Source organism: Polypterus senegalus, chromosome 14 (assembly GCF_016835505.1).
Source record: "Polypterus senegalus isolate Bchr_013 chromosome 14, ASM1683550v1, whole genome shotgun sequence".
NCBI classification, from domain to species: domain Eukaryota; kingdom Metazoa; phylum Chordata; class Cladistia; order Polypteriformes; family Polypteridae; genus Polypterus; species Polypterus senegalus.
The window spans coordinates 20,004,572-20,029,382 of record NC_053167.1 but is presented as its reverse complement, the minus strand read 5'-3'; the positions used below and the strand labels follow the sequence as shown (position 1 = coordinate 20,029,382).

General features: G+C 37.7%; 1 protein-coding gene across 1 annotated transcript in view; it reads left to right on the top strand.

Moving 5' to 3' along the window:
* cse1l (CSE1 chromosome segregation 1-like (yeast)) overlaps positions 1-24,601 on the top strand; it is a 227,024-nt gene extending 202,423 nt beyond the window's left edge. The window contains exons 20-22 of the mRNA XM_039734891.1: positions 14,078-14,175; positions 20,233-20,318; positions 24,516-24,601. Coding sequence (XP_039590825.1) covers positions 14,078-14,175; positions 20,233-20,318; positions 24,516-24,601 — 270 coding nt within the window. The remainder of the gene's footprint in view (positions 1-14,077; positions 14,176-20,232; positions 20,319-24,515) is intronic.
* Positions 24,602-24,811: the final 210 nt, after the last annotated feature.

The following is a 24,811-nucleotide window of genomic DNA, read 5'->3' as shown; positions in this document are numbered from 1 at the left end:
CTACTGTAGAAAAAACTTGTTTAAAGTTTGCTGCACAACATTTGGACACGCCAATGAAATACTGGGAGAATATAGTCTGATCAGATGAGAACACAATTGAATCCTTTGGATGTCATTGCACACACCATGTTTGGAAGAGAAATGTCACCGCACATCACCCCAAAACCCCAAAATACTGGCAGACTTAATATAATTGAAGGAAGGATGAATGGAGAAATGTACTGGACCATTCTTGATAAGAATCTGCTGCCATCTACCTGGATGCTGAAGGTGGAATGAGGGTGAACATTTCAGCAAGACAACGATACCAAACCCAACCAATGAAACTCTCAGTTGATTTCAGAGAAAGACAATAAAGCTGCTGGAGTGGTCCAGTCAATCATCCTGACTTGGATCCATTTGAAAATCTACGGAAAGAACTGAATATCATAGTTCATAGTAGATTCCCCCGGAACCTTCAAGATTTGAAGACTTGGAAGACTGGGCCAGAATCATACCTGAGCAATACTTGAGCCTAGTTTCTCCAAACAGGAGGGATCTTGAAGTTGTCACTACCAACAATGGCTTTTCTACTAAGTATTAAATAAATTACAGTAAGCATGTTCAATACTTATTCCCTGTGTCATTCCACTTTATTACACACAATTTATGGACTTCTTTGTTTAGATTTTTTTGTATGTGTGGATTACTTACTGTTGTTTACCAACATCTGGTGTAAATTTCATGTCAGTAGCTCCATTAGAAATATACTTACTGAGGAAAACGTTGATACATTCAATACTTATTTTCCACACTGTACAAGCAAATGTTGACCCTATGGCTTTGTGACCCACAGTCTTACTGGCATTTCAGAATTGATGAGTTGCAATTTCCAGAATCTAAACAAGGAAAAAATGGAAATTGTACTTGTCAGAAATTTTAAAATAGAGCATCTCATGGAAATATATTTACTGAGACAAACGTTGCTGCATTCAATACTTATTTTCCCCTCTCTAGATAAGTAAAACATAACTGTGTTTCCAAATCTAGCAAGTTAATAGAGAATAATATTGGGCATATAATCTATCTTTGCAATATACCAAATATAGTAAACACAACTCACAAAGAATTTTCTACCTTTTAAATAAGATCAAAAGCACTTTAAAACACTACCAGAGACACCCACCTATTTCCGAAGGCAATTAATTAGAAAACTGTGGTCTATGATATCAGATGCTGTGCTCGCATCTGAAATTAAAAATAGAGAAGTTATTTCCCAGATAGTAAGCAATTATTGCATCAATGTTGAGTCAGTGTTGAAGTGTCAACATTAACAGCATTTAATCAGTTTTGAAGCCTAACCTGATTTATCAGTTTTGCATCCTGATTTAGTGTTGAAACATTGTTAAAATCCTAACAAAAATTTAACAGAACTTAAACACTACTTGACCCATTGTTCAACCTTGTATAAAAGTAATACTACTTTAGTAAGTCTGCTTTATCTACAGCAAAGTTTATTACTGTACAAGGTGTGATCAAAAAATACGGTGAATGTTTTAAAAAAAGAAATGTTTATTGCAGTAAAAGATTTACAACTACTAGTCACCCTCAAAATACTCTCCTTTACTTTGAATGCACTTAGATAGATAGATGGATAGATACTTTATTAGTCCCAAGGGGAAATTCACGTACTCCAGCAGCAGCATACTGATAAAGAACAATATTAGATTAAAGAGTGATAACAATGAAGGTATAACAGACAGACAATAACTTTGTATAATGTTATATAACTTTGTATAATGTTATTTTATCCCAACACTCCTGCCTCTTTGGGAAGCAGTTGATGTTGAAGGACGTCCTGATCTTTTCTCATCTTCAGCCGAGTCAGATCCTGTACAAAATCGATCAAACCACTTGTAAACAGTCTTAATTATTGGTGCAGTGTCACCATAAACCAATTTTAACATCTAATGGGTTTCCTGAGCTTTTTGCAATTTGAAGCAAAATTTCATGTTAATACGTTGCTCGATATCCATTATTAAAGACAAACTTGAAAAGCACACTTGAACTCAACAGTGGCTCACAAACGACTAACAGTATCAAACAAGCTGAAACTTGTCACAAACTAGACTCTAAGGATGAACATGTCAGAACCTGCATTGAATTGTTTTGCGTTGCTCTTGGATGGTGCCCTGCATCAGCATTCACCATACTTTATTATCACACCTTGTATATTGTAAAAAAAAAAAAAAAGTATTGAAATTGCACTTTTTCACACAAGATCACACTTTCAGAATTTTACTTTTCTTTTGCTATTAGTTCCACCTAAGTGATCTGGTGCACATTTTAAGCCCGTTTTTGACAGCATCACAGACATTATATTTAGATTAATTTTTCTCCCAATCATGTTTCCAGGGCATCTAAAACAAAAAAACAAGAAAAGGAAAGATGGTTTACTGTGAAATTGTTGTGTATATATCATGCATTCATTCATTTTATACTGCTTATCTAAAACAATTTCATGGGGGAAAAATTCTTAGCAGAGAGACCCATACATCTCTTTCCCCAGCCACACTTAACAACTCGTATTGTGGGATCCCAAAGCATTCTCAGGCCATCTGAGAGCTATAATCCTTCCAGTGTGTCTTGGGTCTTCCCTGGGGTCTCATCGCACCATATCTTACCATTGAAATCTTCGCAGGGAGGGATCTTGTAGGCATCTGTATCTGATGCTTGAACCACCTAAATTGGCACCTTGCAATATGGAGGGTTAGTGGCTCTACTCCTAGCCTCTCCCAGATATCTGTGCTTCTCACCCTGTCTCTAAGGGAGAGCCCAGCCACCCTGCAGAGAAGGTTCATTTCGGCCACTTACACTTGCAATCTCACTCTTTTGTTTATCAATCTCACTATCCCTTTTCCCCTCACTTGTGAATAAGACCTCAAGATACTTGAACTTCTTACTGATGACCATGGCCTCAGATTTGTAGGTGCTGATTCTTATCCCTGCTGCTTCATACTCGGTCACAACCCGTCCAAGTGTGTGCTGGAGTTCACAGCCCGATGAAGACAACAGGACCATATAGTATGCTAAAAGCGATGATGCATTTCCAAGACTACCGATCTGAATCCCTTCCCCTCCCTGACGGTGTCTTGATAATCCTGTCCATGAAAATCACAAAAAGGATAAGAGACAAAATACAGTCCTGGTGGAGTCCCAGACCAACTAGGAACAGTGGTGTTTTTTGAAGTGTGAGAACACAGCTGTCACTGTGATCATTCAGGGACCGAATAGCTTTTTTTTTTTTACTAACCTTAATTTGCTCCTTGCAGACCAACATGATGCCTCTGCAGCAAATGTACACTAAGTGGTGTAATGAGTCAAGTGTTTTTCCCATTTTATAATGTCAATTGAAATATATTTTCCTCTGCTGGAAAGCAAAGCAAAACAATGTCACAAACACCTCAAATTAGAAACATCAGCAGTTAGCTATGCATTATACAAAAGGTTCTGCAGCTATTAGATTAATAACATATTGGTTATTAAATGCTAGGTTTTTTGCATTCAGCTTAGCAGTACTTTTCAGCCCATCCTATAATTGCCTGTTAGTGAACCAGTTAACTGGTAAAATTACCCTTTAGGCATGGGTAACCTTATATCACAGTAGTCTTCAGATTCAATCCTTGAAGGCAGTTGTGATATTTTTTTTTTCTTCAATCAAGTCTTACTTTTATTTTAAGCACTATCATAATCAAAACCACTTTATTTCTGTAATGTTTGACATTATATGATCATTTTTTCAGTATTAGACAGATATTTGCCCTTTTAAAGCAATTTCTTGGTAATGATCACATTAACAGAAATATCAGATGACAACTCCTCTTCAGTGACCCTTATTTGCAGCTGTTTGATTTTGGTCAGTTGTTGCCATTTATCTACAGAAAAGCATGAATTACAAGAAAGAAAATTTTAAAATGTGATCATCTGTGACAAAATAATGTGAAATGTCTAAAATATAAAATCCTGTGCATTTTTTGCCTGTTTAGGCACTGAGCACAAAATAATCAGCTAAGCATGGTGTTTACTTTTAAATAGTAATAATTGGTGGTATTGAAATAAGGATGATTTATAAAGAGTACACTTCAGGAACATATAAATTAAATGTTTAAACAGCATCAGTGATTTAAGTGGTTGTAGCAAGAAATGCTTTTAAAAACTGATATGTTAAATTAGAATTTAAAACGAAATGTAATTAAACCACAGATCTTTTTCATATTCTTGTTAAAAGAGAACAAGTCTGTTAGGAATTACTAGATTGACATAATTTTGGAAATAGCACTAACAGGGAGTTTAATTGAGATCCATCCATCCATCCTCTTCCGCTTATCCAAGGTCGGGTCGCGGGGGTAGCAGCTTAAGCAGAGAAGCCCAGACTTCCCTCTCCCCGGCCACTTCTTCCAGCTCTTCCGGGAGAATCCCAAAGGCGTTCCCAGGCCAGCCGGGAGACACAGTCCCTCCAGCGTGTCCTGGGTCTTCCCCGGGGCCTCCTCCCGGTTGGACGTGCCCGGAACACCTCACCAGGGAGGCGTCCAGGAGGCATCCTGATCAGATGCCGAGCCACCTCATCTGACTCCTCTCGATGCGGAGGAGCAGCGGCTCTACTCTGAGCCCCTCCCGGATGACTGAGCTTCTCACCCTATCTTTAAGGGAAAGCCCAGACACCCTGCGGAGGAAACTCATTTCAGCCGCTTGTATTCACGATCTCGTTCTTTCGGTCACTACCCATAGCTCATGACCATAGGTGAGGGTAGGAGCGTAGATCGACTGGTAAATTGAGAGCTTTGCCTTACGGCTCAGCTCCTTTTTTCACCACGACAGACCGATGCAGAGCCGCATCACTGCGGATGCCGCACCGATCCGCCTGTCATCTCACGCTCCATTCTTCCCTCACTCGTGAACAAGACCCGAGATACTTGAACTCCTCCACTTGGGCCAGGATCTCCCCCCCAACCCTGAGAGGGCACTCCACCCTTTTCCGGCTGAGGACCATGGTCTCGGATTTGGAGGTGCTGATTCTCATCCCAGCCGCTTCACACTCAGCTGCGAACCGATCCAGAGAGCTGAAGATCACGCCTGATGAAGCAAACAGGACAACATCATCTGCAAAAGCAGTGACCCAATCCTGAGTCCACCAAACGGACCCCTTCAACACCCTGGCTGCGCCTAGAAATTCTGTCCATAAAAGTTATGAACAGAATCGGTGACAAAGGGCAGCCCTGGCGGAGTCCAACTCTCACTGGAAGCGGGCTCGACTTACTGCGGCAATGCGGACCAAGCTCTGACACGGTTGTACAGGACCGAACAGCTCTTATCAGGGGTCCGGTACCCCATACTCCCGAGCACCCCACAGGATTCCCGAGGGACACGGTCAATGCCTTTTCCAAGTCCACAAAACACATGTAGACTGGTTGGGCAAACTCCCATGCACCCTCAGGACCTGCTAAGGGTGAAGAGCTGGTCCACTGTTCCGCGACCAGGACGAAAACCACACTGTTCCTCCTGAATCCGAGGTTGACTATCCGACGGACCCTCCTCTCCAGAACCCCGAATAGACTTTTCCAGGGAGGCTGAGGAGTGTGATCCCTCTATAGTTGGAACACACCCTCCGGTCCCCTTTTAAAGAGGGGACCACCACCCGGTCTGCCAATCCAGAGGCACTGTCCCGATGTCCATGCGATGTTGCAGAGACGTGTCAACCAAGACAGTCCTACAACATCCAGAGCCTTAAGGAACTCGGCGTATCTCATCCACCCGGGGCCCTGCCACCAAGGAGTTTTTGACCACCTCGGTGACTTCAGTCCCAGAGATGGGAGAGCCCACCTCAGAGTCCCCAGGCTCTGCTTCCTCATTGGAAGGCATGTTAGTGGGATTGAGGAGGTCTTGAAGTACTCCCCCACCGACCCACAACGTCGAAGTCGAGGTCAGCAGCACACCATCCCCACCATATACGGTGTTGACACTGCACTGCTTCCCCTCCTGAGACGCGGACGGTGGACCAGAATCTCCTCGAAGCCGTCCAAAGTCATTCTCCATGGCCTCTCCAAACTCCTCCCATGCCCGAGTTTTGCCTCAGCAACAACGAAGCCGCATTCCGCTTGGCCTGCGGTACCTATCAGCTGCCTCCAGAGACCCACAGGACAAAAAGTCCTATAGGACTCCTTCTTCAGCTTGACGGCATCCCTCACGCGGTGTCCACCAACGGGTTGGGGATTGCCGCCGACAGGCACCGACCACCTTGCGGCCACAGCTCGGTCAGCCGCCTCAACAATAGAGGCACGGAACATGGCCCATTGGACTCAATGTCCCCACCTCCCTCGGGACGTGGTTGAAGTTCTGCCGAGGTGGGAGTTGAAGCTACTTCTGACAGGGGACTCTGCCAGCCGTTCCCAGAAGACCCTCACAACACGTTTGGGACTACCAGGTCATGACCGGCATCTTCCCCACCATCGAAGCCAACTCACCACCAGGTGGTGATCAGTTGACAGCTCGCCCCTCTCTTCACCCGAGTGTCCAAGACATATGGCGCAAGTCCGGCGACACACCACAAAGTCGATCATCGACCTGAGGCCTAGGGTGTCCTGGTGCCAAGTGCACATATGAACACCCTTATGCTTGAACATGGTGTTCGTTATGGACAATCCGTGGCGAGCACAGAAGTCCAATAACAAAACACCGCTGGGTTCAGATCGGGGCCATTCCTCCCAATCACGCCCTTCCAGGTCTCACTGTCATTGCCCGTGAGCATTGAAGTCTCCCAGCAAAACGAGGGAATCCCAGAAGGTATGCCCTCTAGCACCCCTCCAGAGACTCCAAAAGGGTGGATACTCCAAACTGCTGTTGGCATACGCACAAACAACAGTCAGGACCCTTCCCCACCCGAGGGGAGGGAGGCCACCCTCTCGTCCACGGGTAAACCCCAATGCACAGGCTCCAAGTGGGGGCAATAAGTATGCCCACACCTGCTCGGGCCTCTCACGGGGCAACTCCAGAGTGGTAGAGAGTCCAGCCCCTCTCAAGGAGATTGGTTCCAGAGTCCAAGCTGTGTGTCGAGGTGAGTCCGACTATATCTAGCCGGAACCTCTCAACCTCGCGCACTAGCTCAGGCTCCTTCCCCTTCAGAGAGGTGACATTCCACGTCCCAAGAGCCAGTTTCTGTAGCGAGGATCAGACCGCCAAGGTCCCGCCTTCTAGCCACCACCCAACTCACACTGCACCCAACCTCCTTGGCCCCTCCCATAGGTGGTGAGCCCATGGGAAGGAGGACCCACGTTACCTCTTCGGGCTGTGCCCGGCCGAGCCCCATGGGTGCAGGACCGGCCACCAGGCGCGCCATCGAGCCCCACCTCCAGGCCTGGCTCCAGAGGGGCCGGTGACCAGCGTCGGGCAAGGGAAAACGTCGTCCACAGTTTTTATTCTTCATTGGAGGTTTGGAACCGTTCTTTGTCTCATCCCTCACCTAGGACCAGTTTGCCTTGGGTGGCCCTACCAGGGGCATAAAGCCCCGGACAACATAGCTCCTAGGATCATTGGGACACGCAAACCCCTCCACCACGATAAGGTGATGACTCAAGGAGGGGTAATTGAGATAAGGGTTCAATTTAAAACTTGGTTGGAACAAAGAACTAATGCCTATTGTGGCCCTCTTGGCTTTCATTAACATCAACCAGATAACTGGCTAAGCTGCAGAAAACGTTCTCGATGAAAGCTACAGTGTGATCAAATTTTACAGCTAGGGCCACATGCTTTATTAATGGAGTTAATATGACTAGTCAGCTACATTAGTAAGCTAGTAAGATTCCACTTTATATATAACTAAGTTTAGCCCACTTCAACATGAAAAAAATAGTGCGTACATGCAGGAGCAGCTAGTATAGGAGCTAGTTAACATTTGTTCCAAGTTAGAAAACTGCTCAAAAAACATTGTTTTGTCTGGGATTAATGTTAAATTGCACAAGAGTAGATTACCTAAAAATTCAAGTAAAAATTTTAAACCTTTATTTAAAAAAACTAAAGTTTTAAAGTGCTTATCTCTGCTTTCAGTAGGGAAAATGCACCCAATTGCAGGGACAACCACAACTGAATGAGAAAAAATCATCCTGGTTTCCGAGGTGCATCATTGGTTGCTCAGTATTTGCTCAGAGTGATGGCTGTAGTTGCTAGGTAACAAATACATCTATGGATATAATATAAATCAATGTTGATTTAATTTTGCTTTTGTTGGCCGTAGGACCCAGCTAGACCCTATTCCCACCAACTAATGTCTATTCAGTGTCATTGTTGCCAATGTTATACAGTGGCAACTTTCATTGACTGTTAAGTGATGACCCAGCCTGTTTTTAAAATGGAAATTTCATCCACAACCAATATGATGATTTTGAAGAAAATTTTTTTATTAATGTTGGCTTGCTGCCTGGGTTGTGTCAGCATTAACCATAAGTCTGTAACTACTTTAACCAATTCAGTTTCAGTGCTATGGTTTGGTAATAAACATGACACATACTTATCAAAAAGAGAGTTTTATTCAAGTAATCTTTTATCCATGGAAATTTTTCTTTTTTGAATTTTTTTAGGCAGGTTAGAGAGAGGTCAGATTGCCAAACGCAGCTTTTGGTAAAATTCCAAATGTTTACTGCCTCAAGTTCTTTTGTCTTTCATTTATTGAATACTGAGAAAATCTGTTTGAAGATCTTAGGTTATGATTTAGGGATATTTGGGGACAGGTATGAAGTAGAAAGTGCAGAAATGTTTAGTTTTGTAGACAATTAGAATATTTTATTCAGTGGAAAGCAGAATATAATTAGACTACCACAGGACAATGTTTTTATTTTTTTTTTTGTTAAGATTCTTACTGCTGCATTAGAACAAGCTGTAGCTTCCAAATAGAATTGCATAACAGTAATTCAGTCGACTAAAAAGACCATTTGTTAATTTAGTAGCATCTTTGAGTGATACATAAGCGTCAAACTTGTGCTATTGTTTAAGTAAAAAAAATATATATTTTTAATATAGTTAATATAATTTAAAAATGTAACTCCAAACAAAGCTAGATCATGTGTTTCCCCTAACATTAACAGTTTTTTTTTACTATGTGTAATAAGTAGAATTTCATTATATTGTGAGTTTTCTGTCCTCAATATTGTAAACCAAATGCCTCTAAAAATATGCAGTTTGTGTGTATTAATGGGGGAGCCTGCCGCTAAAAGCCTTCTCCGATATGAGATGCAGGTCATAAAAAATACTCTTAATTGTCCTGTGCATGTGTTAAACTTCTTTTTTGGATTCAGCTGTATCACTGGATTAATGTCAGCTTCTGTTCTGGTAGGAAACATGCCTCTGTAGCTTTCATTTAAGTCTTTTCCTGTATGGCATATACTTCTAGGATTAAACTATTTTATTTTGTATTTTTATTTTATGATAGAACTGGAGCGCCAGGGAGCCTCCAACGCGAACATACAACCACAGTCCCGGCATTAAATAAAGGATAGTTTAATATCCACAATTCCTCAGTTAAATATAAAGCTCAGGTTCTCTGTCTTCCACAATTTACTTCACAATACCTCTTCTCTCATCACCTCTCTACTCTAAGCCAGTTGAGTGTTGCCTTCTTTCCTTTCTCCCAGCTCTGACTCGTGTGGACAATGGAGTTCTGTCCATTTTATTTAGGACCCGGAAGTACTTCTGGTGCTTCGGCTGCTGCCTGTTGGAAATATGTCTAGGTCATACAGAAATCCAATATAGTAGCGAGTGCATCTCCCTGCAGCGCTCTCTTGCATCACCCATGGACCCCAGCAGGGCTGCACTGCCGGACTACAACTCCTGGCATCCCCTGCTGGTTCTCGAATGGGCACCAATATGAAGGGCTACTGCCATCTAGCACCTAGAGGGAATAAACACGCCTCAGAGACTGTCCTTCCATGTCCTTTTATCCTAACCAGGGAAGGTATTAAGCACATGTCCAGTTGGGACGCCTGCCTATTTGTTTGGTACTTCCCTCTCGGATAAGGAACCATCTCCTCTGGCTGGGATGTTCATCCTTCCATTAGAACAGCCTTTTCTGGGTAAAACATCATTCCCTCTCCTGACCAGGATGTGTTTCTGTTCACTTGCAGCCTCTTACCTGGGTAAGGGACCTTCACAACGTCTTGCCTAAATGCCTGTCCATCCTGTGTGCTTCCTACACAGTCATGGTGTAATCTCAGTTCCTTGCCTGTGTCACATCATTGAACCTATAGCACAGCCAGGTTTGGATTAGGGCTGTCAAAAAATGTTAGTTAATAAAATTTTGACCAGTTGATTCAAACAGGCTTATGAATGTCTGCCATATTGTAATATTTACTTTCAGTGACAGTTAATTTTTTGTTCCGATTGTTTATTGCCATCATCAAACTTAAACAGTTACTGTTTATATAGATGTTGACAAGCATGGCTAAAATACACACACAAATCTGTTAGTTTGTTTCAAATTCTTGATGTTAAGCTCTTTGAGAATGTGAAAGATGCTATATAGCATAAAATACTTGGTTTTTTAGCAATTTTTCACTGTTTTTAAAGCAACCTACAATAATCAATCAAAAATCCTGTGCAACATGAATTCACTCAGAACACTGAAAATACTCTGATTTCTTTCAGACATGGAGGAAAAAATGGAAGAGAACCTTTACACTAAAGAACACTTCATAAGTTGCATTCAGGATAATGCAATGTACTCATTTTTGATGAGGGTGGTGGGTTGAGGAGTGTTTGTTTATGTGGAAGCTGTTATTGGGCTACTGGTGTTGGGGGTTGGGAAAATTCAACCAATTCAGACTGTCAGAGATAGGAATAAGTCTTGCCTATGCAATCTGTTTGTAAGTTTCAATTCTTAAATTATAAGGGTTATGTTCAGGCAAGTCAAGTAGAGCCGCAGGATTTAAAAAAGAAAATCAAATCATAGTTAAGATTCAAGATAAAAAGTGGTTGATTTCACTAGTATCTTCTGTTAATCTATAGTTAATATATAGTTAATAGGTTTTGAAGTTATCACAGAAGTTTTCAGTTCTTTAAGGTCATTTTAATTTTCATCTTTAGTTCCTTAATTTTATTATAACTGTTGAATAGTGTGTTATGCATTTCCTGAACTGATAAATAAAACTTTTTCAAAAGGGCAACAACATAATTTATTTTTGTAGCACATTTTCATGCAAAGGGTGTAGCTGAAAAGTGTTTTACAAGATGACAAAGAGAAAGTTAAATGAAAATAAAAACAAATAAGACTAGGCAACAATATTAAAGGATAAGAAACAAAGGGTAAGGTCAGATCACCAAGTGGACAAAAAAAGAAGAAAAGGAAAGAAAAAGACAATCTACAGGGTTTCCAAGGCCAAAAAGACCACCCAGCCCCCACTGGGCATTTTACCTCGCATTAATGTTCTTAAATTAGTCCCCTTTGTTTTCTTGCTTCACATGATAGTATTTGATGACGTTGGTCTTGTGGTTGGTTCTTTTACGTTTGGCTCTTACAATTATAATTGATCTTCATTTGGAGTGTAAGAGGGATAGTTATGCCAAAATATAAGACAGTGCAAGAATATTTAAGGCTTTATAAACCATTAGTAGTATTTTAAAGTGAATTCTGAATAACATGGTAAACCAATGTAAGAACACTAAAACTGATGTACTATTTGAAATGTACTCCTTTTCTTTTCCTAATTAAGATTCTGACTGCTGCATTCTACACTAATTGCAAACCAGTTGATGTATTTCTTAGGCATTCCTCTTCGTCACAGTAATCTAGTTGATTTAAAACAAAAGCATTTACTAATTTTTCAGTATTTTGTAAAATTATAAGAGGTCTAACTTTTGCTGTATTCCTTAAATCACTATTTCTGGTTTTTCCTTATTTGGTTTCAGAAAGTCACTACTGACGTATGATTTTATAAGAATACTGTGGTTTGTAGTGTCAAATGTTGCATTTGGGTCTTAAATGTAACATAACTTATAACTTTATATCTTTATAGAATTGCACAGGGTAGCAGTTTGTGATTGACAGGAATGTAGCTACTTCTGATTTTCCGATAATCACACATCCTCAAAACATGATCTCACAAATACCCTCAAACATCTGCATGTAGTAAAAATGTAATTTAAGTTGTTTACTTGTATTGGTAATAAAATGAAAAAATAGTCACAGTCATATTAATATGTTCCATGTAGTTAATTTGCACAACTAGATGCACGGTGACGAATGCAACCCTGCATGCATCAAACAGATATTTAGTAGCTACCCTGACAGACCGCGGAATTGCTGCTTTTTCTTTTGGGTGAGATGCAGATTGGCATTGGAAATGAAAAAATCAGTGTTGCATTAAATTCAGGCTGCTCTTTTATTGCTGCTAATTTTTCCAGTAGCTACAGCTGATACAAAATATAACTTATGGCTTGTGGAACTCCTAGTTTTTTACAGTTTAACACTAGAATCCCTGAAGCCCATGAAAATATTCGCTATGCCGGGCCACCTTAAATTCCTTTGCAACTTGTCATCAGTGTCTTTGTTTTGCAAATGTGTCGATCAGCACATGCAGCCTGCTCACCCATCCCCCTCCAAGGCAGCTGAAATCAGACGCTAAATTCTCAACTGAAATCATTTTATCTAGGACTAGCAAAATACCCACACTTCACAGTGGAGAAGTAGTATGTTAAAGAAGTTATGAAAAAGAAAAAAACATTTTAAAAATAACGTAACATGATTGTCAATGTAATTGTTTTGTCACTGTTATGAGTTATGAGCGGACGTTGTTGACCGTTATGACTGTTACGCATAGAATTTCGAAATGAAACCTGCTAAACTTTTGTAAGTAAGCTGTAAGGAATGAGCCTGCCAAATTTCAGCCTTCTACCTACACGGGACGTTGGAGAATTAGTGACGTTGGAAAGTTCAATATGGTCATTTTTGGCAACCATTTTTAATTAAAGTAGCAGCTTTATCTAAGCTGTTGGACTGCTTACACTTTCCCAGTCAAACAGATGTATCATTAAAGCAAGGGAAGATTCCTTGTTACACTGCCATTTGTTTGCAGGACTCCTTATTATAATTGGGAATATATTTGCCACATTTTTTCAGTTATTGATGACAGTGGACCAAGAAAACTTTTAATTTCTACTTGCTAGACTAATTGAATGGTCAAGATAATTGAGTTGTCCTTTATGCATTTGGCCAGTTAAAAAAAAAAAAAAATCTGCCACAGTTTTTTGCTGCTGCATGATAGGTATTGTAATCCTTGCATTGGCTCTGGTTTTTAGGTTTCTGTCTATATTACAACCCCTCTCCATGATACACCATGTATTTTAAGTTGTGTCATTGGTAAAAGACAAGCGAGATCTTGAAAATCTATTCAGCCATTTTTCAGCTTGATAAGTGAACAGATAGATGCAAACAAATTAAAATTGTATTTACTGTATATAGATTACTTACATTAATTACATATTAATTACTACATACCATAATAATTCAGGATTTTTTCATTTAATCACAGTATACTTTTTATACCAGGTTTGTTGTCAAATTTGTTTACATCAGTATATGGAGAAGAGAACTGGTTAGTCTCCTTAGCTTTACTTTTTTTTCTCAAAAAAACTTGTAAAGCTTTGCATGTTTTAGCTTGAAAAAATACCTTTTTTTAAAATCTCATCATTCTACTGTAAAACGTGCAAAACACTAAAAGTACAAAGTCAAAATTGTAGAAAGTATAATAATGATACTAATAATAATCTTCTTTCGGCTGCTCCCGTTAGGGTTTGCCAATAATATGAACAGCACATGTGAGTGACATGACACTTTTGGATTTTTCTTGATAGTGCAACAGGGTTTTCTTGCTTTATTAAAGTAAACCTTGTGAGATTTTCTATGGCTAAACTTTCATTTCTGTAGATAATCGTAATTTATGATTGTGTTACTCAAGATAATGTAATATTTTATAGCTGCACAGTATTTGTCAGATTGTTTTTGAGAATATAAAACAAAACTAATCCTAATTTTGTGCATTTTTTCATTTAATTACAGCCTGGTCTGCTGGGTGTTTTCCAGAAGCTCATTGCTTCAAAATCAAATGATCACCAAGGCTTCTATCTTCTTAACAGCATCATCGAGTATATGCCTCCGTAAGTAAGAGCTCTGCAAAGGATGGTGAAAAACTTTTAACCTTATTTTGAAGAGTTCTTCTGATGATTTCAAAATATTATCATGGTTCAAAGGTGTTTAAAACACAACTGTCAAATGTATAGCATTGTCAGTTTGTGTATGTACAGTTCTCTGAGTGATGTAAAAATTGTGCATACATTTGTGTGAAAACTTTACTCCTGACTAACTTCCATTTATGTCCATCTGTTGTTGTAATTAATATGTTTTACTATAACTATATACACTAATTGTGCCTTAGTATCAGTTTGTTTAGTCTGAGAAGATAAGTCTTTACTCAGGGTTCATATACTGTCTTGGAATAAGCATATTAGCATGTATCTATTTTATACCAAATGAGGCCAAAACTGAATATGGAATTCCAGATGTTGGCATTGAAACCCTTAATCTTAGCAGCTGTTCAATTAGATTAAATTAGTTTTTACCCATTTTTTTCACACTTAGAATACCATTTCATTAAATATCCCTTTTTTTGTGGCAACTATGTTGATAGAACTGCTTGTCTCTTACAATTGCTTTTGTTGATTATCCAATGAAGTGCATTAAGTCAGGTAGTCAATATGTAAGAGTTGACGACCTGTATACTGTGCTTTTATGTATTGTACATACATACAGTGTCATGTGCTTGTGTAAATGTACATTCAGGAAAGATGTTTGTGTACACACACACACACACAGCAGATTTTGATCTCTTGCATTATTAATTTGTACTAACCAACCTGCGGTGTACCATACACCGCATAATCAGGGCGGTTTTTTAATAATTTTTAAGCACAGGGAGAAAATTAACGTTTGAAAAATCGGTAATGTAATAAATCAGCAAGAAAAGCAACATTGTAACATGCACGGAACGAACCAACACACAATTGTCCATGTGGCGCTCAGGTGCGGAGGGTGGAACGGGAGGAGAGGAGAATGTCCACTCGCTCCCTCCGTCATGCTAGTCTGCTGATTTCTCGTCCAGTATGCACTGCCTGCTCATGTGCCCACCTCCAACTCGTCACTCGAGTCGTTGTTGTCTTTGTACAGTCCAGATGCAGCTGTGACTCACGTAGACTTTTCATTGCTCTGTGCGGTTTTGGCTGCCTTTCTATATATAATCCACCAAGACACCCGACCACGGTAGTGTGAGGTGGGAGGGGGGTGTGTACAAAGTGCAGGAGCATCTAAGAAGACGCAGGTTTGTCGCGGGTTGCGAATTGCTGTATGTAGCGTGTAAAACAGTTTGCAATGGTGCACGCGGTTGTGTGTCGTAACCGAAAACTCGTTTTTTAAAGACTGCTCACTTCATTGTGTTTTAACCTCAGTTGTAAAGGAATGTTTTAAGAATCCCATGGGATACCCCTCGCAAACTGTTTTACACACTGCATATGGCGATTCACCTCTGCGAGAACATGCCTCTATTAACAGTCAACGTGGGTCGGAGCTGCATGTGACCTCTACGACAGATGAATATAAATGACGCCGGTTTTTCTGTGTCGTCGCGTCCGAGTTGGTGGGTGTGGCTCTGTGAGTTGTCGTTGTATCCAATGGTCTTGAAGTTGGTGGGCGTGGCTCCTTCCTGCGTGTGCCATAGGTTTCTCACTTGTCGGTGGCTTAGTGAATTCACGCCCCTTCCGGCGTGCTTTCCATGGTTGTCTTGCCTTAGTGATTTTATATATATATATATATATATATATATATATATATATATATATATATATAGAGAGAGAGGGAGAGAGGTAATTCCATGTCAAATCGTAACGTTTTTGGACCTCAATGTAACAGATTTTAATGAAACCTGGCATAGTGATTTGGTTATGGAGCTGAAATTGCACGTGTTGGATCAATATTAAGTGAAATTTAGGCTAACAAAGTTTGAACTTATAGGTAATTATATTAAAAATTGAATGTCGAAAAAACATTTTAGAATTGGCCATTTTTTTTTTACTAACTCTAGCTTGTAATGTCTTGAAAATATACAGAAAATTTGATCTTTGGTTTCTGAGTCATTACTGAGATCTTGCTCATCTGAGTGTGCATCATAACATTGTAATTTTTCATTTTGAGGATAGTATAGTATTTATATAAATTATAGAACAGGAAAGGAGATTTAAAACAATATGAACTATTTCTCTGCAACTTGTATTGTAGGAGACATAGCCGGTCAAAGTAATAATCCCCAAAAATAAGTTTAAACTTTTTTTGCTTAAATCTCCCTTAATATTGATCCAAGAAATGTGCAATTTCAGTTCTGTGAGTTACTCGTATTACCAAATGAACATGCCAAGTTTCATTAAAATCTGTGACAATGAGGTCCAAAAGTGATTTGACATAGCATTACCCGGAATGGAAAAAACAGAATGGTCCACTTTAGCTTCAATGTCAACTTTCTCTGTTTCTCATAGGAGCTTATTTAAATGCCTATAAAAAGTAAATTTGGGAAGAATAAACTGGGATTCTACTGTATATAGTTCTGCTCATAAGCGTTCACAACACTGGCAGAATCTAAAAGATGTTTGCCATTTTTAGAAAATCTAATTGATCATTTAAAACAAATTTATTTAGTTGTTGTACCCTGATGTCATCACAGAATTACTTATTGTATAAATTATAATAACCAAAGTTACACTAACACTTTGTAAAAGTTTATATATCCTTGGGTTTTAATATTGTGTGTTGCCCTATTGAGCATCAGTGAATGCTGGCAGCCTTTTGTGATATTTGTGAATGAGTCCCTCTAGCTTCTCAAGTGGTAAAACCTGCATTTCCAGGTCCAAGCAAGCTGTTTTGTGTTCTGAGTACAAAAGAGGTTGTTTTTGGCACCCCAAACATGCATGTGTTTTACATGTTGAAACAACATTTCAGACATGCTTACATCTGAATACAATTTGAGTGTGGGCATTGCTTGGCAATTTACACAATTTTCCTAGTGATGATCTTTGAAATTTTTTTTTCTGTCTGCTTAACTTTGCCTAGATATCCACAGTAATGTTGGATCGATACTAAAATTTGTACTTCTTTACCGATAGCAGCTTTTGCCCCCCCATACCTTTGCCAAAGTAAATAGATAAAATAAAATGCACAATTTTTTCTCACCCAAAAAACTATTGATAAAACTGACCACGAAATGTAGTATTAAGATAGTGGTGCGTTTTAATTTATTTTAAATATTGTATCAGCTTCAACCAGGCATGGAAGAACAGGGGTACATATGCTGGGGATTAAAGCAGTCTTGATGAGAAATCTAATGCAGCAATGAGCACTCCTGTCCCACCAATCCTTCTACTATTGCCAGATGTCCAGTCTTCTATAAACCTTTCTCTGAAATTGGACAGTGTGAAAATGCTGCGCTTTTTAACACATTATAATAAGTTAATCTTTTCTTAGTTTTATGCAGTACTGATTTTACCCAAACTGCCCAAGGCTCTCCACTCCTGCATACCATGTTTTTTCTTGGTAGCTAATAAATATTAATGGAGTATGCCTTAACTGAAACCGTGCATGCAATATATAGGCTATATTATGGATTAAGGCTATTTAATATGACATTTTGCATCACACTTAGTATGCTTGAACTAGTTTGTTTGTGTTGGTTCATCAAACAGGCTTGGGAGTGCATTCATTGTTCATTTGTGGTATATAAAAATACTGCAAACCCATCTAAGAGCATTAATCTTAATTTGTACTATAAATACCATTTCACACCTTGCAAGTTTTGAGCCCCTAGAAGACATTAATATGGATGCTTGGAACGATTTGATATGTTTCCTCTCGGTAGTGACACAGACAATATATATAACTCTGCTATACACTTAAATTACTGAAAAAAATCTGTGACAGTTCAGCAGACATATTGTAAGTGTCTTTCTTCATACACCTATGAATCCGCATGCATGGTTCATGCTGTTTGTGCATTTTTAATTTTTTATTGTCACAGGGTTTACTTTTCAATAAAGGCAGTGTAAAGCAATTTCAATTGCATTTTCTTGTATTAAAATTATTGAATTTGGCATTAAGCTAGTTTACTACCATTAAGAAAATGCTTAAGTTCCTACTGAAGAAGCTAGTGTTGAGGCCAGCAGGGGTTTCTTACTCAGTGTTTTGTGCGTGGATCCCAATACCTTAGTGCGGTGATGAGGGTACTACTGAAAAATGGTGCTGTGCTTCAGAGAACTAAAATCAAGGTCTTGATTCTCTGTGATCACAAGGTTCCTGGGTGTCTTAAAAAAAAAATGAGTAGTGTATACTCATGTTCTGGCTAAATTCTTTATCATGGCTATGTCCATTCTGGACCTCTAATAATCCCTTGTTTCTAATTGGCTGTTACCCTCCCGCCTTCACTTCCGAACAGCTAATGTGTGATGAGTGTACTGGAAATAAAATGGCTACCATCTCATCATCCACATGGGTGTTGCTTTTTGGTGGTGGTTGAAGTGGCTCCCCCATATCTAAAGTATGTATCACCTATATTTTCTAGCCTTTGCCCTTTTTAAATGAAATAGCCCGAGTGTCCTCTGTTTCATGATCTGTTATTGACATCTGCAAAATTATTAATATATTGAATTCTGATTTCTGAAATAAACCTTTCCCTGGGAATGTAAGAAGCTGTTTTATAATGTAAAGGCAGATAGTTTACAGTATTTCTTTCATTTCCTCAACAGCATGCCATGATAATGTGTTTCACAGGTCAGTCTAAGTAAGCTTCTTAACTTTTTTTTTTTCTCTTTTAAATCAGAATTTATATTTCAGATAGTCATTTGAATTTATTTTTAATAAAATATTCCCGATTTATCATATTGAATTATTTTATTGCACATCACTTTAGTTTTATTCCTTTCCCCTTTTTTTGGTATAGATTAGATACAGAATAGGCAAAAGAACAGGCATTTCCCAAGAACAAAGAAACATAATAATGATGTTTATACACAGACACTGATTACAGTCAAAAAAGCCCCAGGTACATAATCTTAACCCTATTAAAATACACCTTTGAACATGGTGGATTTTAGTTAAGGTTAATTTAATAAATGTAAAAAGTCTGTTATGACAAATAGTATAATAGAGTTGTTTACAAAATAAAACCGTTTTGTATGATTAATCAAATGTAAAAAAAAATAGTGAACATCTTACAGATTCTGTATACATAAATGTGTTATTTTTGTTTGGAAATTTCTAATCATCTGATCAACAGTCTGTAGAATTTTGTAATATTGAGTAACGTAAAAAAAATGCAACAATTGTTTGCATTTATCTGTAGCTGCTGTAAGCTTTTTTTTGGGATAAGTCTGTCTGTCTGTCAGATTTGTGTATTTTTGCAACCTTTTAAAACTACTACTATGTAACACATTTTTTCTGAAACTGTTTGAAGCTGAAGCCTTTCATTATTAACACTAGATTAGTTTTATTTTAGACTTTAGACATGGCAGTGAAATATTCATTATTTGCAAGAGGGAAGAAGACTGAAAATTAGTAACATTTAGTTCATAAAAAGTATTAAATAGTATTAAATAAATAGTATGGAGGAGGAGGAGTATAGGAAGCTAATCAAGGACTTTGTTAAATGGTGCGACTCAAACCACTTACACCTGAACACCAGCAAGACCAAGGAACTGGTGGTGGATTTTAGGAGGCCCAGGCCCCTCATAGACCCTGTGATCATCAGAGGAGCCTGTGTGCAGAGGGTACAGACCTATAAATACCTGGGAGTGCAGCTGGATGATAAATTGGACTGGACTGCCAATACTGATGCTCTGTGTAAGAAAGGTCAGAGCCAACTATACTTCCTTAGAAGGCTGGCGTCCTTCAACATCTTCAATAAGATGCTGCAGATGTTCTACCAGATGGTTGTGGCAGTTGTGGATTAATAAAGTATCTATCTATATCTCTATCTATTTATCTATCTATCTATCCCTCCCATTTATCTTGCACCAAATATAATCTTTATCTCAATTTTTTATAATAACAGACTACCGCAAGTTCTTCATTTATGTGTGAAGGTTTTTCCTACCAAACAAAATTTTTGTATCTTTTCTTTCCAGAGAGTCGATTAATCCGTATCGAAAGCAGATCTTCATTCTACTATTCCAAAGGCTTCAAAACTCTAAAACAACAAAATTCATCAAAAGTAAGTTGACCATTCTTGTGTTCTTTTAATCATTTGTGTCAACACTCAAATAACCTGTTTCTTCCTGCCAGAGGAGGAGCTGTATGCTGTGATGTATTACCCACTTTCTGAATCCTACTGTATGCTTGATTCAGACAAAATTGTTTGCATTTTCTAAACATGAAGCATTCAACTCATATTTCTCATTTCTTTGTGTTTTAAGCCCTCCATGTTTTAAAACGTTTTACAGTCTATCTAGTCTGTCACCTTTGGCTGCTCTTACTTTTTAAATAATTGGATAATTGAATTTTGTCCTTTCATTTTCTTTTGGTTTTTTGGACATTTGCCCTTTTCCGAATGAGGTAGCCCAATAGTCTATTATTTCATACTGTGTCATTCACAGCTGTTAAAATAGATAGCAAAGTCTAAGTATTTGGCTGCATGTTAACAAATTAACTACTAATTTCTGCAGTAAACCATTCCCTGTTGGCATGTTGGAAACTGTTTTATAATACGAAGGTGGAGAGTTTAGTTTCTATTAACTTCACTTCCTCAGTAGCTTACCATGATGATTTTTTTTCGCAGGTCTCTCCAAATAAACTTCACAACAACTAATTCTCACTAAACTGTTTGTATTGTTTTATGTTATGTATTGATTTACACTTCATTATTATTGCAACTTGATGCTTCATTTATATCCTTTCTGTGCTGCTTCTGACCTGATCTCTTTTATTGTTAGCACTCTGCTAGTAATTCAGCTTAAGTGTAATGCCCTACAGTTCCTATAGCACATCATTCCTTCTAAAAAATTGTATTTTCTTAATTTTTAATGATGAAATGCTCTGGCTTTTTCTATTTGTCGTTGTGTTTTTATTTTTTTCCCCATGTTCCAAATTTTGCCATGTTTTTGGACTGTATAGTGCAGTTAATATGTCTAAGTTCTCCTGAAGCAAATTATTTTTGTACTTGTTCTTTAATGTAATTCTCATATCACCTTTTTGATTTTAGTATGTCATGTCATTTCCAGCTGTGGTACATGTACAACATCTTTACTAGATTTTGCCAGCAAAGCTCATATTCTTTTGTGTTTCCCTTTTGGACTTCAAATAACACAGACCAGTTTTTTGACAATGTTCTATAATTAAATAACAGGATCTGTTGTATGCATTTGATTGGTCTGTTTCATGTTTCTGATGCCAGTTGAATCCATTATGTGGCATGTGCTCCCTAGGAGCTCAGATATTTAAATGGACTAGTCAAAAAAAATTAAACGAAAAAGTAAATTTTTCAGATAAATAAAACACTATGAAAAACATGGACCAAGCATGAGTTTAATAATAGTTTTACACTATTCAGTAACAGCTAAGAGATTACTGTTTTATACCTTATAACTTTTTCTCAGACCAAAAGAAATTGTTCTACATATATGCGTATTTTGTTTTGATGCAGGTAGCCTATGCCAAAGCTTCTCCCATTCCAACCTGTTAGAATTTTAATTATTTACTTGCCTACATACTATTTTTTATGATTGTCATCTAGCTTTTTTATTTTATACTGAGCAATGTGTTTTATATACATGTACTGTATATACAATTGTAACTGTTAGAATTAGAAGCCTTTATTGTCATTATATCATGTATAATGAAATTATAGAACAGCTACTCCTTCAGATGCAACCAAAAACAGTCAGTCATTATATAGTAACTCTAAAGTACTAAATATAAAACTGCTAATTAAAAAAAAATATGAAAAACATCAATTAACAGGTAATGTGGTATTACTAAGCAACAAATTTGATATTACTAGCAAGAAATACTACTAGTCATGCAGGTATTACACAATGAATTATCAATGATATGAAATTACCGTAAGAATGCTAATAATCTAAAATTGCACATAGAACAAATAGAGCAACATTTCACTAGACTGTGATTATTACACAGAGAATTATCGCACATCAAAATAAAAGGTGAGTTAGAAGGAAAAAACTTATTGAACTTCTTCAAGCTTTTAGCTGCTGTGTACTTAAACAGTTTTTCCTTATTAATTTAGAAGCAAGATTAACAATATTTAGTGTCATCCAAAACAACGCTTTTAAACACATACGTAAAGCAGGCATAGTTTGAGTCTGAGGTATTTATTAAAAACTTCTAAAGCTAGGTTTCAGGACTGAATGAGTAACCAGAAAAATGCAGGCAGTGATTTATTCTTAAGGAGTCTACATTTGAGGGTAGAAAATAGTGTATTTGAGTTTTCCAAACTGCATGCTATGTAATTTGTTTGTTGCAATTATTGCAATGAAGTAAAGGGACTTGGGACAACTTCTCATAGATGTCAGCACTGGATTGAAAAGTTGGGGGAGTGGGTATTCCAATGTACTGCCACATTAAATAAATGCATTAAATAAATAAAACCCTTATTATTAATGTGGCAAGCAGAAAGCCAAGTATTTAACCATAATAAGCTTTCATAAGGTCACATGGTAAGTCACTTTTGTTTAGAAGTAATACTTAATGCATTTACTATTATAACTAATGCAAGGTAAATGCAGGTAATAATAATAAATGAAAAGCTGCTGTATCACAGACAGCACCAGCAGCATACTGTACTACATAATTGATCTTTTAGATGTGGTAAGACAACAACAGCGTTTCTCAAATAATTTGTGAGGTGGAGTGTTTTTAGTTACTGATTGTGTTGTGTTAAAAAGAGCCAGCTTGGGACTTGCATGTAGGCAGTATAAAGCTAAAGTTGATAGCTGGAAGACATTAATGGTTATAATTTAACAAAGCATAAATAATATAATTCTTTTCATTTATGTAGCGCTTTTCTCACTGCTCAAAGCGCTTTTGAACTTTACACATAGAGGACCCGGGACTTGAACCCATGATCTCCTTACTGCGAGGCAGCAGCACTATCATTGCACCACATTTAAAAGTCATTGACTTTTAATTAATACTGTTTAAATCAATACCTTCACCATCTCTGAGTGAACACCAAAAAGTTTGATTTGCCAAACTGAACTCTCTATAAACCTAAGTTTGACACTTCCCTTTGGTACATTTGTCAGTAAGCAGCTAGTAGAATACTTTCTATTTCGGGACAAAAAGTACTTGTACATTATCTACCCTCAAACTCTGGCGTAGCACAAATACAATTGTCAGTCTTTCTGATGTCTTGTATATTTGCACTGCCTATAGTTCAACAACTCTAACTGTTGCAGAAGCTTTTCTGCTGATTTCAGGTTTCTACTAAATACACATTTACTTTGCTATTAATAAAGCTCTGTTCTGAATTAAAACAAAGTGCCAGAAACATAACTTTGCTCAGACAGATACTGTTTATTGATCATTTTTCTTAATATCATATTCATACAGTTAAAAAATAAAGCAGTATTATTGTTAAAGTATTATTTTGTGTTGGTTTATCTTTATTACCCCATAAAGATTTATAATTGTAAAAATGCACAACCTAAAACAGTATAGTTTCAGATGATCTTCATTTATCGTTTATTATAGAAATATACATATAATATAATAAATACTAAAATTATGTAATAGTCTTATGTATATTCAGATAGGCCTATCAGGACCAACCATGGCAGATAACTGAAGAGCATTGTCATAACTCTGTTTCTGACTATTCACTTTTGACAATGACATGCTCTATTTGTGCTGTCGACATTTTCATGAATTACGGCCATAATTAGTAAAAAGATAGATTTATAATTTGATTTATTGCTGTTTCAGACGCAATGTTTATGAAATTAGACTATGGGGATAAAATGTTGCTTAAAAGGTCTAATAAAGCTTCTTATTCAGAACAAGCTGCTTTTTAACCATTAAATTTGGATGACTTTTGCCTTGCCTAGGTTGAAAATTTCATATAGAAATGTAAATTTCATATCTGGTCATTCATCTTAAACTAATTCCACCACCAAAAAGACTATCATAGCAATTGATTGATATTCTGGTAACAACTGAGCTTAAAGCTTCACTTTCTTTTCTTTTTTTTTTCTTGTTTAACTTCAAATGTTCATTCTGTTGCATAATTTCATTAGAATTTAGTATAGACACATGTACATTTAATAGTAATAGGATGAGGAACCTTAATCAAGGTGAGCAGTTAGTTATGCAAAAATATCGGTTAAAACTGGATGGTGTGATTGTTTTTATGAACATGGTATTAATATTTCTTCCTGTGTTAATTCACTTCTAGGTTTCCTGGTTTTTGTAAACCTGTATACCATTAAAAATGGAGCCATCGCCCTTCAGGAAATTCTTGACACTATTCAACCAAAGTAAGCTTAATAGAAATTGTCCATCTATTAATTTTCACATTTTAGCTCATTTTGCATTGGACTTGTTTACCTAGTCTTTCTAGGTTTGTGCGAGTATGATTTCAATTGCAAAGAAATGCTGTTTAGTGAACTGTTAACTCTTAGACCTGGTTGTGTGCATTGCATCATGCAGCTTTCTGTTCAGTGCTGATCAATTTTTCCTTGCATAAATTGT